The sequence below is a fragment of the Pseudorasbora parva genome, chromosome 14 (genome assembly GCF_024679245.1).
Source record: "Pseudorasbora parva isolate DD20220531a chromosome 14, ASM2467924v1, whole genome shotgun sequence".
Classification (NCBI taxonomy): domain Eukaryota; kingdom Metazoa; phylum Chordata; class Actinopteri; order Cypriniformes; family Gobionidae; genus Pseudorasbora; species Pseudorasbora parva.
In genome coordinates, this window is record NC_090185.1 from 28,397,184 (window position 1) to 28,413,948 (window position 16,765).

General features: G+C 38.2%; 2 protein-coding genes across 2 annotated transcripts in view; both read right to left on the reverse strand.

Annotated features, from left to right (window-relative positions):
• Nucleotides 1-4,547: 4,547 nt before the first annotated feature.
• On the reverse strand, nt 4,548-10,686 carry b3galt10.1 (beta-1,3-galactosyltransferase 10, tandem duplicate 1). The gene is made up of 2 exons (XM_067414883.1): nt 10,610-10,686; nt 4,548-5,673 (listed from the first exon to the last, which is right to left on the reverse strand). Exons 1-2 carry the CDS (start codon nt 10,663-10,665, stop codon nt 4,548-4,550), a joined length of 1,182 nt encoding a protein of 393 aa, XP_067270984.1. The 5' UTR covers nt 10,666-10,686.
• Nucleotides 10,687-11,523: 837 nt separating this feature from the next.
• The window catches only part of glis2a (GLIS family zinc finger 2a), a 35,535-nt gene continuing 30,293 nt past the window's right edge, over nt 11,524-16,765 (reverse strand). Inside the window, exons 6-7 of the mRNA XM_067416153.1 lie at nt 16,229-16,347; nt 11,524-14,920 (exon numbers count right to left, since the gene is read on the reverse strand). Coding sequence (XP_067272254.1) covers nt 14,283-14,920; nt 16,229-16,347 — 757 coding nt within the window. The 3' untranslated portion in view covers nt 11,524-14,282. The remainder of the gene's footprint in view (nt 14,921-16,228; nt 16,348-16,765) is intronic.

The following is a 16,765-nucleotide window of genomic DNA, read 5'->3' on the forward strand; positions in this document are numbered from 1 at the left end:
CATTGGAACAACGAATTGGGGGATGCTCCCTAAGCATCAGCGCATCTGAAGTATGAATGAAACTATTCCAATCCTGATTGGTGTTGCGTCATGATGTAGATGTGATGGCATACCCGGAAGCTATAAAGGGGGGGCCGGCGCATTGTAGCGTCAATTATCGCGATGAAGCAAGCGCTCTCAGGCAATATGCGGTGTGGCGACGAGACGCAGTGCTCGTTCCCTCTCAGGGAACAAGGGTTATATACATAACCCAAAACGTTCCCTATATCACACTGCGTCGGAATGATGAATTTGGGGAAGAGCACCCACTAGGCCACACCAAGGGTACGCCTGCCCTATTGTGAAGCTGGAAACCAGGCACAATTAGGACTGAAGCACCCTGGCACAGGGTGTCACAGGGAGGTGTAAGCTGTAAAATATTATAAAAGAGTGGCCCAACCGCCCGCTTTGCAGATGTCCTGCATAGGGACTCCAGAGTGAAGGGCCAACAAGGAGGCCATGCCCCTGGTGGAATGGGCCCTCAGGGCTATAGGTGAAGGCAGATTGCGTACCTGATATGCCAAGGCTATAGCCTGCACAATCCAAATACTAATAGTAGGGGTAGATGCAGGCAAGCCTTTCTTGGGCGAGCCAAAACACACTAACAGCTGGTTCGATTTCCTCCACTGTGCTGACCTTTCCAAATATATCCTCAGGGCCCTGATCGTACACAAGAGGAAAAGTCTCCCTTCTTCCACTGTCACATGGGGCGGGGGATGAAATGCCTGAAGAACCAAGGACCTGACCACATTAGACGGCACCTTAGGCATGTAGCCTGGCCTAGGGTGCAAGATGGCCTTAACTCCTCCAGGGGCAAACTCCAGGCAAGTTGGCTTGACTGCCAAGGCCTGGAGATCCCCCACTCTCTTCAGAGAGGTAATAGCCAAGAGAAATGTCACTTTTAGGGTCAGGTTCTTAGGTTCTACTGATTCCAGTGGCTCGAGGGGGGCCTCAGCCAAACCTTCGAGTACCACTGCCAGATCCCATGTAGGAACTCTGGTATGGGCTAAAGGCCTAATCCTCCGAGCCCCACGGAGGAAACATACAACAAATTGGTGCCTAGCCAAAGGCCCATCACTCAATGGAGCACGGAAAGCTCCAATAGCAGCCACGTACACCTTGAGTGTGGATGGGGTGAGCCCTGCAGAGAAACGGTCTTGGAGGAACTCCAGAACTGAAACCACTGGGCAGTTAACTGGGTCCACCTCACGCTCTCTACACCAAGTAGCGAAAACATTCCACTTGAGGCTGTACAATCTCCTTGTAGACGGAGCCCTGGAACTGAGTAAGGTCTCTATAACATCTGCTGGTAGTCCAGCCTACGGGTACCTGGCCCCCTCAGGGGCCAGACACAAAGGTTCCATATTTCTGGCTGGGGGTGAAATATTATGCCCCCTGCCTGCAATAGGAGGTCCCTCCTCAAGGGGACCTGCCACGGGGGACCCACCAGCAGAGCTGTTATATCGGAGAACTATACTTGAGCCGGCCAACGAGGAGCCACTAGAAGAAGACTGATTCCTTGTTGCCAGATTCTCTCCAGGACCCCTGGGAGCAGAGCGATTGGGGGGGGGGATGCATACAGATGCCGCGTCGGCCATGTCTGTACCATGGCATCCAATCTTCACAACTCATTGTGAAGGTCAGGGAAAAATGGCAAGCCCCAGCGAGGTGTCTGAGCCCGGCGTGAGAGAAAGCAATCATCCAGCCTGCTTGATGGCTGGATCTCATGGGGCTCACGTGGTTGGCCGGCCTCGTTCTTCGAGAGCCGCCCGAGCATGCTGAACGCCCAGGCACTGAACACATAGAGTGTGTCCATTTCCGAAATGTAGCGGGGACATGGGTGCACACATGTCTTGAACTTAGTCGCAATTATATTCTTTATATATATATGGTATATATATATGGTATATTATATATATATATATATATATATATATATATATATATATATATATATATATATATACCAGCATCAGGTTCAGCAGCAGTATATAAATACACATAGAGTGTGTCCATTTCCGAAATGTAGCGGGGACATGGGTGCACACATGTCTTGAACTTAGTCGCAATTATATTCTTTATATATATATATATATATATATATATATATATATATATATATATATATATATATATATATATATATATATATATGGTGTCAGACACACAACGTTAAATAGACAGACAATTTCACACAAAGCGGTATGCTGAAGAGCGATAACTGACGCTATTATGCTCCGGTCCCCCGTTTATAGCTTCCGGGTATGCCGTCATATCTATGCAACACTACACTAATCACTAAACACTAATCAGGATTGGACTAGTTTCATTCATACTTCAGATGCGCTGATGCTTAGGGAGCATCCCCAAATTTGTCGTTCTGATGCAGTGCGAAGTTCCCTCGATATAGGGAACGCAAAGGTTTTGTGAGGGAACGTAAAGTTTTTCGGGAGAACGCAAAGATTTTGTGGGGGAACGTAAAGTTTTCTGAGCAAACGCAAAGATTCTCGGTGGAACACCAAGGTTTTGTGATGGAACGTAAAGTTTCTTGGGGAAACACAAACTTTTGTGAGGGAACGTAAGGTTTCTCAGGAGAACGCAAAGGTTTTGTGAAGGAACATAAAGTTTCTCGGGAGAACACAAAGGTTTTGTGGGGGAACGTAAAAGTTTCTCAGGAGAATGCAAAGGTTTTATGAGGGGAAGACAGGTTTCCTGAGTGAACGTAAAGATTCTTGGGAGAATGCAAAGGTTTTGGACGGGAACACAAAAGTTTTGTGAGCGAATCCAAAGTTTTTTGGGAGAAAGCAAAGGTTTTGTGAGCGAAGGTAAAGTTTATTGCGGGAGCGCAAAGGTATTGCAAGAGAAAGTAAAGTTTCTCTGGGGAACACAGGTTTTGCAAGAGCACACAAAAGTTTTGTTAGGGAACACAAAAACATTAAAATATATTTGTTCCTTTCATCACCATTTCCCTTTAATGGCTCTGTAATTTTTATTTAAACTTTAAAGGAATAGTTCAGACAAAGACATTAAAAGATTCAAAAGGCATAGGGTGAGAATGTGATGACGTCTATTCCTTTAAAAATGTAAAGATTTGTTTTTAAAGTGGGTCATTGTTACACAGTTGATAAAATGCAAAAACGCTGTGCTTCTCTGAGGTAAACAAGCAAATGATTTTGACTACTGCGCTTAGAGGCTCGAAGGGTTTTCAGCAAAATTAGATTTAATTTCCCTGATGCAAATGCAGTACTTTGCTCCCCTCCTAAAACCTGAGTTGCAATGTACCTTAAGATACTTAAAGCAAAACAAAATAAAAAAAAATCAAATCTGTAAAATGTTCACACGTACCTTGTCTTGTCTCGAGAGTAAGAGTAATACTGGACATGTGTCTTCAGAGTCGCTGTATCGGAAGGATTTGCTCCTCCTCTTGTTCTTTTTTCCTGACCGATTGGATCCTCTAAAAACTACCTGGTGAGGCTGTCAAGTGTGTCACAGTAAGTTGGTGAGGGTAATTTTGCTGCTCAAGGATCATGTTACCACCAATCTCTCAATCATTCTCCTCTGTCTCAAAATATTTTCCACAGTGTTCACTGTGAAATATACCAAAAGGCATCTTAAGATAGGTCCTAAAATTTAAGATGATTCTAAATTCAATGTTTTTTCATTGCTCAGTGTCTGAATATGCTTTGATTGTTCAGTGTCTGAAAATGCTTTGATGATCTAAGGCGTTGTAATAGCCTGGAAGCTGCCACATCACCTTACCAATATATTTGCATGACATGCAAAATACAAAATGAAGGTTCCAATGTGACCTTGTCAAGATTTGAGTTGTAAAGTACTGAAAGCAACTCCGATAAAATAAAGTAAAAATCTTATTTTCTGAAATGTCGATTGCTATGTTTTTTTTTTGGACAGGCAGACGGTCCTAAAAATCAGTTATTTTATTTAAAACAAAAACATTTATTTGATTTATTCTGGATATTTATAGTCAACACTTAAAAAAGAAAAGTCTAATAACATAAATCTGGTCCTGTATTTAAAACATAAGCTATTTGTGAGTTTTAGTATATTCACAGACACCACAAAAACATTTACAGCATTTTAACAAAAAATATTTTATTTACTTTAATAAATCTAAATTTAAAATAGTAATGACAGCCATTACTAAGTACATTACTGTAAACATAATTGTGACCTGGATGTCATGAGAAAGATGAGTACTATTTATGAGTATTAACTTATAATTTTAATAACTTAAATATTAACTTATAAATATTTAATCTAAAAGAAAAAAAATAAGTTACTGTAGATTTATAAATAATTATTTCCTTTTACTTGATGACTTATGCATACATATAAAACTAATTTTGAGTTCATTGATTGTGTCTTCCATAAAAACAGAAACAAAAGAAATTATGAAAGAATTTTTCCAAAATGCATCATCACACAGTTTGTCACATAAGATGTAAATCAAATGCAGGCAGCCACTAAACATTCAAATGTGATTCCTTTTATATGGACCTCTTTACGTCCTTCCAGATGTCTATTAGCTGCTGTGGGGATCCCAGGATGGTCGTAATGACCCTGAGAAAATCCTCTCGTTTATATTGTCCCATATAGATCCCAAACAGTGAAGGGTCTGGGGGGGATGAGGGCGCAATGTCCAAATGTTTCAGACAAACGCCCACATAGGCGTCTTCAATGTTGAAGGGCTTTATGACCTTGGAAGCCTCAACTATTTTTTCTGGCAGGTCATTGGAGAAAACATACCCCATTCCCAGCAGGTAAGTGGGGTAGTTCGGTTCAGGATACAGCTCCTCTGACACGTACCATTTTGAGTTTTTGTTTCGGATTACAGACCGGTTCCGCATCACCACTCCAGTGATGTAGTTCTGTCTGGGTGTGTTGGGTGCCAATAGGAGAGTCATCAGGTTTTCTATGTTTAAGTACATGTCAGAATCGACCTTCATACTGAAATTCGCTTGAGGACAGCGAGTGGCCAACCAGTCCATGATCACCAACGTCTTTATGGTCAGATTGAAGTACGAGTCCACAAAGTTGCTCTGCAGTAAGTCTCTGTGTTGTCGGCTCTCTTCCTCCAGCTGCTGTTGAGCTTTTTCAGAATCAGATCCTCCGGTCAAACCCACCACGAACAGAGTCAAAACTGCTTTTCCCTGGACTGTGCTCTCATTCCCCCATGTGCTCCGGATGGCGTTACGAGCTTCCACCTGATTGGGCGCCACAGGGACCATCAACACCAGGAACGGATCCCACTGACTACATTTATCCGGTTCGTCCAGAATGAAGTGATAGTTTAAGTGATAGTGATGCACTGAAATGTCTGTGGTTTGTGGAGAAATTTGTGTAGTTCTTTCTTGGACTTCTTGATTAGCTTTGGGTGCAGGTGCTAAAAATATTGTTTGATTATCACGGTCGAAAGGGAACTTAATAGTCATGTAATAGGAATGTATCTGATTGACCACATTTTTAAAAAAGGTGTCAGGAATCACAGTGGTCTTGACAGAGAAATCAGAGAAGTGAATAATGGCAGACGATAAGAATGTCAATGTAAGCAGCAGAATGAATCCTTTTTTAATGTGGCACCTTTGTTGAGCTCTATTCTGAGCCAAACTGCATCTAAAAGAGACAAAAAAACAGTATACATTCCAATGATATAATTTAGGCTAATAATTTTATCGGAAGCATATTGGCACAACAACAGTGAGGAGATCTGAATGAATGGGCAGATGATTAAAGTGTCAGTATCAAACTTGAACAGTACCCGTCAAAAGTTTGGAAACATTACAATTAGAAGCAAGGCTATAAATGTCAGTGCCCATTGCACAACATTTTTGTAATTTATTGATGTAGCCTACAGTTCATAAAAGATAGCCATCATCTACATAAAAATTTCTCAAACTTTTTTTTAAGAATAACAAAGTTTGTTCGTTCTTCTCTCTTCCCCACAAAAGCACATTCTCTAATGTGGATAAAGGAATATTTTGTACACGTCACTATAACACATACATTATGTCCTTATTACAAGAAAATATATTTAACTAGAAAAATATGTAGTTTCAACAACATAACATCTCGTTATTACGAGAAAAGATTTTGTTAAATTAACATAAAATCTCCTTATTACGACATAATTGAGTGGAAAAAAAATAATATGTATGTGGCAGCAATGTGTTACCGTAGTTAGGTGTATAACTATATTACAGGAACTGTAAGTTTAAGTTTCTTTTGGTTTAGACAGAATGCAGCTACTGTTATACATCTGACCAGGACTTTATTCCACAAATTTGGACAGGTAAAATGTCTCTCTCTCTCTAGTATGGATTGAAAAGTTTGTAGACAAACTTCGATGATGGCTTGAGAAAGCCTAGCCAGAAAATTTGAAGTAGTTTTAACAGCTTTACGCTTTGAAGGTTAAGTTTGAAATAGTTTTAGATTTTAGTTTTAAAAGCTAGAATTTTACATTTTTATAGATAGATTATTAAGCAGCAAAACCTGTTTTCAACATTGAAACAATTTCTTGAGCATCAAATCCGCATTTCTGAAGGATCATGTGACACTGAAGACTGCAGTAATGATGCTGAAATTTCAGCTTTGATCACAGGAATAAAATAATTATTTTAAAGGAATACTTCACCACTTTATCATATTAAGCTATGTTATTCCCTTAACTAAGCCGAGTTGACACATACCTCTCTTGTCTCAGTGCGTGCACTTAATCGCTCTGACGCGCGGTGACGATCTGATAGCATTTAGCTTAGCCCACTAAGCCCAGTTCATTCACTATGGTACCAAACAGAGATCAAGTTAGAAGCGACCAAACACCTCCATTTTTTCCCTATTTAAATACAGTTACACGAATAGTTGAACGATCAAGTATGGTGACATAAAATAAAACGTGGCGCTTTTCTTAGCGGGTTAAATGTAACTATAATGTATGACGGAATAGCACCTATGAGAGTACTTCGACTCGGCGCAGTAAAAAGTCACGCCTGAAAAATCCTCCCTCACTGAAAAAAAATTCAAGTGCTTTCAACTAATTATTATTTAGTAACTATTTCCACAGATTTTTTATGTTCACTCAATTTCGTTCTAGAAATTGTTACCTGAATTAACATTTTTTTAATTGGCTCAAACTTGACTTCAATAATAAAATGTACGTTTGCTCAATTATTTTTAAAGTTAACTGAATTAATAATTTTTAGTTGGCTCAAACTTGAAGCTACAAACTACAGATCCTTCCGAGAATACAGATCCCTCCGCAAAATCAAACGAGAAAACAGATCCTTTCGCAAAATCAAACGAGAATACAGATCCTTCCTCAAAATCAAATGAGCAATACAGATCCTTCCGCATGATATTGGAGAAGTCAGACGAGCACTTGTATGTATTCATTAAAAATTAGGCAGATTAAATGCAACAAGCACAATATAATTTTCCTCGATAAAACGATAACGAAAGTTCGATAAATTCTCGATATAATGCTTACGAGCTATGCGCAATTCTGCGCATGCGTATTGCAGACCGGGCTTCTGGGTGCTGCACGCGCTGTTGTTTACAGTCTGTGGCTGACAGGCTTGGAGGATCGGAGTTAAGTGGAGCGATAAAAATGACCAATAGTGAAGAAAATTCAGCGCTCACAACCAGCTCGGAGGACACAGATATGGTTGACGAGTTAGTTCGCTAAACTTCAGTGGTTTGGAGATATTTTGGCGATCCCATCCGACATCCGAAATGATTGTGCTTCTTCGAAGTTCTTCCATATAACATTGAGCCAAACACAGCGGTTAATCTACATTAACTACATTCACACACAGGCTTATTACCTTGTTAGTTGTAGTGGGTGACTTGCAACAAGCTAACGCTATCAAACTATAATCACTAAAACATCGGATTTGTACATCGCTATCATAATTGTTTGTCTTTGGTGATGTATTAATGATCAGCATCGCCTGTATCAAAAGAGAAATAATTTCATCTGATGTTTAAAGTGAATAAAACAGACTAGACAGCCCTTACTGGAGATCCACGAATACTGAACTTTGCTCTCTCCCTCCTCTCGCGACTAGCCCACTCACCCAGAGAGAGAGAGATAGAGAGAGAGAGAGAGAGAGAGAGAGAGAGAGAGAGAGAGAGAGAGAGAGAGAGAGAGAGAGAGAGAGAGAGAGAGAGAGAGAGAGAGAGAGAGAGAGAGAGACTGTACAACAACGATGTACAGAGATGTACAGTGGACCATTTTTTTTGTTTTTAGTGTTTTAGGCATACTACTTACACAATTAAGTAATGATATTATTGATATACAGTGTAGAGTAAAAAAATGCTGACCACAATTAAGATTTTAATAAATAAATCTACCTTAGTTTTAATAAATTGTTCACCTGTTTGGGAAATGCTTGTCATGTTTTGACAATAAAGGATAGTTTAAAACCACAGTTAACTGTCTGTTTCCTACATATTTCCCTAAGGAGCAAAAATATGGCTTAAAAAAAAAAAAAAAAAAGATTTTACATTTATCGTGATATTTATCGATATCAACTGATATGGAAAATTATATAGTGATAATTTTTTTGGGCCATATCGCGCAGCCCTGGATTTGAAAATATCAATTAATTTAATGTTTTTCAAATATATTTGTGCAGACTTAATATAATATGTCTTCTTAACTAAGCACAAGTAAGGAAATTAGTTCAACACATATTTTTTTGCTCTTCCAACATTTTATTAATTGGTGTTTTTAGAGTGCTCACATCTCCCCCTCCCTCTCTCATTTCAGTCAATAGGGGGGAGGGGGAGATGTGAGGGAGGATGTTTCAGGCGTGACTTTTTATTGCGCTGAGATAAAGTACCCTCAGAAGTTTAGTACACTCAGACAAGAGAGGTATGCATCGACTCGTTTTAGTTAAGGGAATAACAGTTTAACATGAAAAAGCGGTGGAGTATCCCTTTAAATTTTTAATATTTCACAATATTACTGTTTTTACTGTATTTTTGATTAAATAAATACAGCCTTATTGAGAACCTTTAACATATCCTTTCCTTTGCTTAAAAGGCTCTTTATAGTGGAAAAGATTTTTATTTTGTTCTTTTAAAACTGTTCATTAAATGTTCTTTGGGAAATAAGCAATGGTTCCTTTATGAAACTACTGAGACAAAAGAAAAGAAAAAAACTTTTGGAACTTTTATTTTTAATGTTTAGTTCACTTCCAAACACATGTTTGTTTGATTGAACAAAATTACATTTACACCTCTACACAATTTCATCCAAAGTGACTGCATTTAAAGGGATAGTTCACCCCCCAAAAATGAACATTTTTGTGTCTTTCTGCTGAACACCAAATATATTTTGGAGAATGCCAGTAACCAAATAGTTGATGGGCCTCATTGACTTCCATAGTATGTATGGGGGGGAAATGCTATGGAAGTCAATGGGGCCCATCAACTATTTGGTTACTGGCATTCTCCAAAATATATTTGGTGTTCAGCAGAAGAAAGAAATTCATACACTTTTGGAACAACTTGAGTTAGAGTAAACGACAGACTTTCATTGTTTTTGGAGGACTATTGCTTTAAGGTACACTGAAAAACATGATTTAATTGTGTACATTGGTCCCACATGAATCAATGGAGGAGGTGAATGGAAGAGATTAAACAAACATAATTTGTTAATGTAACTTCAAAATCATGGAATGAATACATTTGAAGTTACCCAATTAAGTAGATTCAAAGTTAATTTTATAGGGCTCCCTGACATGATCCAGGCGTTCAATTTCATATATTCATTCACCAACTTTAATTTCATATATTTAAATGTTATACAACTGAATTATAATACTGCACTAAGTAGTTGGCAAAATTGTAGTTAACAATAGCACACATTAGCATCTTAAATGCTAAGCATTAAAAGCTAAGCCATTATGACATTAGTTGTTTTCGTCCACAGCCTCAGCAAATGCTCCACTCTTCTCCAGTGGTAACCCACAATAATTTAAACTCTTCTAATAATTCAAACATAATTAATTCCTTTTCTCATCTTGCTTAAAAATACATAAAATAACACTTTTACATATAAAATAAATAACATTTACTCTCTCCCGATTTAGCCATGTGCAGAGCATGGTGGGAACTAACAAGCCCCGCCCAATTTCAGTTAATGAAACAAATAATTCATGTAATTTCAACACAAACGGACGGAAGAGTTTGACTTCAATTTGATTTAAATTTAAGTGGATTGAACACAATCAAGTTAGGACAAAATGTAAAGCAATTGTGTTGCTTTAACTCCTTTTGAACAAGCAGGGGGGGGGGGGTAGCAGCATCTACAGGTGCTACAAGAACTAAATTCAGTAGTCATGTAGTCATTTACTTCCCACCAAGATTCTAATGTTTCTAAATGTCAAAAAAATAGTTTTTAACAGATCCTGAAAAGTTCTTACGGTAGGCTAAATGACCCTACCAGAGCATTATTAAAATATCAGATGACCATAACTACACACAATATACATTTTAGACGCAAGTTCATTGTTTAAATGAAAGACAAAGGCAAATGTGAGCTCACCTCTTCCAGCCATATCCATTGGACAGTTTAACCTCCATGTCTTGGTGTGTGTGCATCTGGATTCAGGGCAATTACCGGCCCATTTCGCTGAAAGCCAGGGTTATAGCTGCCTGCTATTACAGGTTGCCCCACCCCCTCCCACCTCATACAGGTGTTTACTGAGGAAGGGGGTGTAACATAGATCCACAGGAGCGACTTATAGTGAACCCAAATGCAGTTTTATTTAACATAACTTAAACAAACAATGGCTATAACTTGACTGTGGACTAAACTTGAACATGAAGACACTCACCAAACAAAGCTAGAAAGACACATGGCAAAGGGCTTAAATACACGGACTACTAATGACTAGACAAGGGACAACTGTGAACAAATTAAATGACAAGGGAGCACATGGGAGGATGAAACAAGGCAAGGACAAGGCAAACAGCAAACATGATTATAACAATTTAAAAATAAGACATGAAAAATGAACATGAAGCAAAACCAAAACACTAGACATTACAGGGGGTTGGGCTAGTGGGCTAATGTTTTATGCTTATTTTCAAATAGACCACAATTTTCCATACATAGTTAATGCAAAGCAGTTCTTTTAGAGCAAAATATGCTTCCACTGGCTGATGTATATAAACCAAGCAAACAGTTAACCTTGTGACAATAAATTTAAAATTCTTTAATCCACTTTAGATAAAATAACACTGTACACACTTTGGTCATTGCACTCTTTATTGGACTTATAGTCATAGTCCTCAATTTCATAAATCTTGTTCCGGTCATATTGACAGACGTCCTGTGGTATGGTAAGACTTCATGAGACATTAGCCTCAACGTCAAGAAAACATAAAAAACATTTACGATTGAAGCCTATTAAACTGGTAAAATACACATAAATGAACTGACAATATACATCCACATGTATTTAATACATTGTATTTCGTCAACCTTACAATAGAAGGCACTTGGTACTGGTAAACATATGTTCGATAAAATATCCTGTGCAAACGCATTTCATTAAAATACTCGCGCTGGCCGTGAAAGGCCGTAGTCTTAGCATTTATCCATTGTGCATGGCAGATATACAACATTACATATGGGGTTTCCGCTGCAAAACCGGGCTCCGGTTTTACGTTTAAGTGAGAAATGTCAGCCATGCATAAAGGTTTTACAATCCGCTAGCCACAGAACTTAATAATGGATACAAAATAGTGGAGTCCAAGTGGACTCATGTCATCATATGACACAGTTTTGACACAGTCAATGTCTCGTCTTCGAAAATGTACAAAACATAAACACAGTTGCACCATTACATGGCTAACAATAAAAATACAAGCTTATAGCAGTCACACATTTCGGCTGACGAAATTGTTAAAATGTAACTTACCCTATATGTCCCGAATTGGTTCATTTTTGGAAGTTTGAGGCGAACTGGTATCAAAATTTACGGATTAAGCCGCATTTCCACTGAAGGAACTTTCACCAGGAATTTTGAGGTGGTACCATAGAACGTAAAAAAATATGGACATAGTGTCCATGTTGCACCCGTAGGTTTCCGAAGAGCATGTTCTGAAGACTAAAAGTCACCCGTTGACATCTTGGCAGCTCGTATCACTCCCGGATAAGTGAAAATGGGCAAAGAGGCGGGACGTGGGTGGAGCTGAGGTGCCTGGTTGCTGAAAACATGCCCGCCTAGCTTGGCAGTCCAAATGAGTTATAACCCCCGCCGCGCAGTTGTCAAAAATGAGCTATATAGACCAAAACCACAATTTGTACCAGGCTGTAAACGTATCGTCTCTGCTGTAAAGTTAGGCATTTTCACATAGGGATATTTTTTCAGATTTCACTCCCTTTTGGAGCCTAGTGGCCAGTCGATGAATTGCAGTTTAAGTCACTTCTGTGTTGGTTTCAAGAGAGGCTGCGGGAGCTTGCCGCTTGGGTGGTACTCGGTGTGTTTCAACCGCAGGAACGAGGGTCTAAATAAAGTTTTAGGTAAAAATGTCCTCAAAACTGCGCTGCTTGCGAGGTAGTACTTTTTCAAAGTTCAGGAACTTTCGGGGGTGGGACTTGGGCGCTGAACATTGTTTAAGCTCACGCAGCAGTTTATTTCAACCTAAAAGTCTGTTTGCGGTGCTTGCAGTAAGAGCTGTTTGCTATTCGAATCAACCATGTAGTTTAAAAAACACGACCGATGGTCCATCTACAAGGTTTAGGCTTTATTAAGTTTATGGGGCAAAAGTCAGTGGGAACTGGAAAGTCGCATGCAATCCTACGTCACCAGACTAATCTTCACGGCACTTTAAAACACGATGGAAACGCAGACAGCAACAAGTCTGGGGGAAAGATGGTTCCTGGGGAAAAAAAGTTCCTGGGACAAATTGTTCAGCATCATTTCAGTGGAAATGTGGCTTAAGACACACATATGATTTCTATTAACATGTCGGCTATAAGAGATTTTTATTTATTTGAATCAAAAGATATCACATTTCACCCTTATTTTTTTAGTTTAGATTGTCTTTGCCTAAAGTTAACAGCACTAATAATCGAATAACACTTTTAAAAGTAAGAATGACTGATGAAGTTATTTTTCATACTGTACATTATAATGTTGTGATGGCTAAATTCACTCGACGTTTAGTGTTTCATTTCTTTATGTAATGTACTTTTTAACTGAACATCCTAGTTGTGGAACAAAAGCGAATGGTTTAGGACAAACTGCTTTGTTAGCTCACAGCAGGTATTTATAGTATAGCTCTAATGATGTGTGTCGTGTATCATATGCTTTTCATATCACATCCTGTTCATTTTGTTTGGCCAGTGTGAGTCAAAGCAGCTATCCGTATTCTCCAGGAGACTAATCTGGACAAATCAAGGTGGAGATTATGAATTATGAAACTCCGCTCACTAAGCATTTATCGTCAGACATCACATTATGTACATTCTGACGTCTTTGATGACATAATGATCCATAATGTGCATTAATATTTGTCAGAAAGTACTGAAAAATCAATATTTGAATTTTTCCACATAATATTGTGCATTTAATCACTCCGTACGTAAACTCTCCAACAACGATCCTCCTAAAAAGGTAGCACCTTAAAGACTAAGATTCAAAATATTGTGTGTGCGATTGACTAAATCAGTTTACACTAAGAACTGTACTATAAAGATCACTTTAACACACGATAACATTGTTTATTATAAGTGCGAGCTGCAGTTTTGTCGTCTGCTGCTTTAAATGCTAAAGCAGGATGGATTTTGATCGGCTTATCATTTTTCAGCTGGAAAAAATCGTTCTGAAAGTGATTCCAATGACAACGTTCATCAGTCTTTATAGTTGTGGTGTGGAATGTGATATTCTTATAGAGTTAGAATAATTATTAAAACATTTTACAGTTATCGTTATTGTCCTTAGTGTAAACAGCCTTGTTCAGAAGCATTTTTTGGCTTATCTGACAAACCAGTTTCGTTTTTGTAGTGTGAACAGGAAACAAACAAACCAGATTCACATCACATTCGTGAACAATTCCAAAACTGAACTCTTATAATAGTTCGATCATATTTCCAAGTAGTTTTTTTTAGCCTCATTCGGGGGCGAGATGTAACAGATCATTCAGTTTGATCAGGTGTGACATCCAAATCAGATTTGCGTGCAGTGTGAACAAGGCAATGACTCTCTTTACGAGGTCGCCACCTGTTTCAAGAACAGCATTCCTGGAGGGATCACGACCCATGAGTGATGGCCCTGTCCTGCTCCCATCCTGCCTTCATCTTCATCATCATCAGCATCCTCCTCTTCCTCAACCCCTCTTTCAGACTGACCTCCACTGAGACTGAATGGCGGAAAAAACAAGGGGTGCAAGATAGGCATCTTCCCAAGCCCAAGAGCACCGGAGCTGGGGTACAGCACCGGCCCTGATCCTAAAAGTGGGCCGAGCCTGGATAGATCCATAGGGTGACCGCCAAGGGGTCCGGTAAAAGCGTGAGCCCCAAATAAGGTTGTCGCCGCACCTGGTAAGATGAAGTGAGCCGCCCCTGGGTAAGAACGAGCCATACCCCGGCTGTCAACCGATGATGCACCATCTGATTCCAGTCTGTTGATTCTGGGCGAGGTGGCGCGTTCCTGCACTACAGCGTGGCCATGTGCCTTGATGTGTTTGCGGAGAGAACTGGGGTCGGTGTAGCGCTTCAGACAGCCCACCATTTTACAACAGTAGGGTTTGTCCACGTAGTGCGTGCGCGTATGTTTGAAGCGGTCACTGGAGTTCGAGTAGCGCTTGTTGCAGCCTTCGTATGGACAGATGTACGGCTTCTCTCCTGAGAGGGCAGAAGAGCAAGAGATAATCAAAGGCTGTACTGGAGGAATGCAGGGGTCGAGACAGCTGAGGTCTGTCAGGGACAGCCAGACAGCACAGGCCTGTAGAGACCTGTCGTTTTGTGTGGGAAAATGTTGATGCGTGAATGTTCTTTTTGGTAAGTCAAAAGTACTGGTATTCTGGTATTAAGTCCACACATTAAAAAAACATAAATACAAGTCTAATTCTAAAATTAATTCTACAGACTGAACTTATTAAAATTATTATTCAAATATTGGTGCACCTTTTAAAAAAATAGGTGTTATCTGTGATGATAGTCTGATAAGACAATATATATATATATATATATATATATATATATATATATATATATATATATATATATATATATATATATATATATTTTTTTTTTTTTTTTTTTTTTTTTTAAATAAAACCATATAGATTTATAAATATAAAAAATCTAAAATATTTTTTTATAAAATATAATCATATAGATTTATACATTTAAAAATATTTTTTAAAACAATGTAATATAAATATATATGTTTTATAAAAAATGTAGAAAACTATAAATGTTTTTATAAAAGATGTAGTTTTATTCTATCTATTTGTCTATGATTTTATTAATTTTTTTATTCTAAATTGTGTGTGCGTGCGTGTGCGCGTGCATGTGCGTATATATATAATTACTTTTATTTAACAATAAATGCATAGGCATAATTTTAGTAACATTTTACAATAAGGTAATGTTAATGTTAATTTCAACATTATTAAAATCAAAACTGAAAAAAAAAAATCAGCACTGTTAACTACCATGAACAAACAATGAACAACTGTAGTTTATTAACATTAACAAAGACACAAACAAATGTATTGCTTATTGTTAATTCATATTAGTTAACACATTAATTAATGTTAACAAATAAATCCGTATTGTACAGTGTTACCATAATTTCAATATCTGAATGTTTTCTTGTGTACTTAATGCTGTTAGATGCCCGAAAAACGTCAAGCACCATGTACTTTATTTGTATCTTTATTTGTTCTAGCTATTTGATTAACAAGCTTGGCTTCTTACTTGAATAACAATTTACTTAAGAAAAGTTTAAAGGCTACATGCCATTGCTTTATTTGCTTAATATTTACATTAAAATTTAACTGTGTCTGGAATCAATTATACTGATATCGGTATCCACTACTGACATTTCAGTTTTGTGGATTTAAATGTGTACCATATTATCTGAGTGTGCATATTTGATGTCTCTCACACAGAAGCTGGTTCTTGTTGCAAATGCATAGATCTCACCTGTGTGTGAGCGTGTGTGTATTTTCAGGTTTTCCAGGCGGGAGAAGCTCTTGTGGCAGGTAGGGCAATGGTGAGGTTTCTCATTGGTATGAGTCCGGATATGAATAAGCATCTTATACCTGTATTAAACAAATGGATCTCGGATTAGTGCTCACCTACTGTAAATATACTGTCCAAGAGCAAACATCCTATATGCTTTGTGCAATATGCTAGGAGTGACGTCTTTACATGCAATTTCATAATCATGAATTATTTATTTAAGAATTAATGTATAGTACAACGGGGCTAAAGGCACACCTTAAGAAAAATGCGTTTTACTAGTCCCATAGTGTATGACTGCAAAAAAATAAAAATAAAATAAAATAAAAATACTGTGAGGAAAATAAGACTTTGAACAACCTGCTATTTTGCAAGTTCTCCCACTTAGAAATCGTGGAGGGGTCTAAAATCGTCATCGTAGGTCCACTGTGAGAGAGAGACATGATCAAAAAAAATCTTTTTAACTACTTTGTACGATACAGCTGCAAATAAGTATTT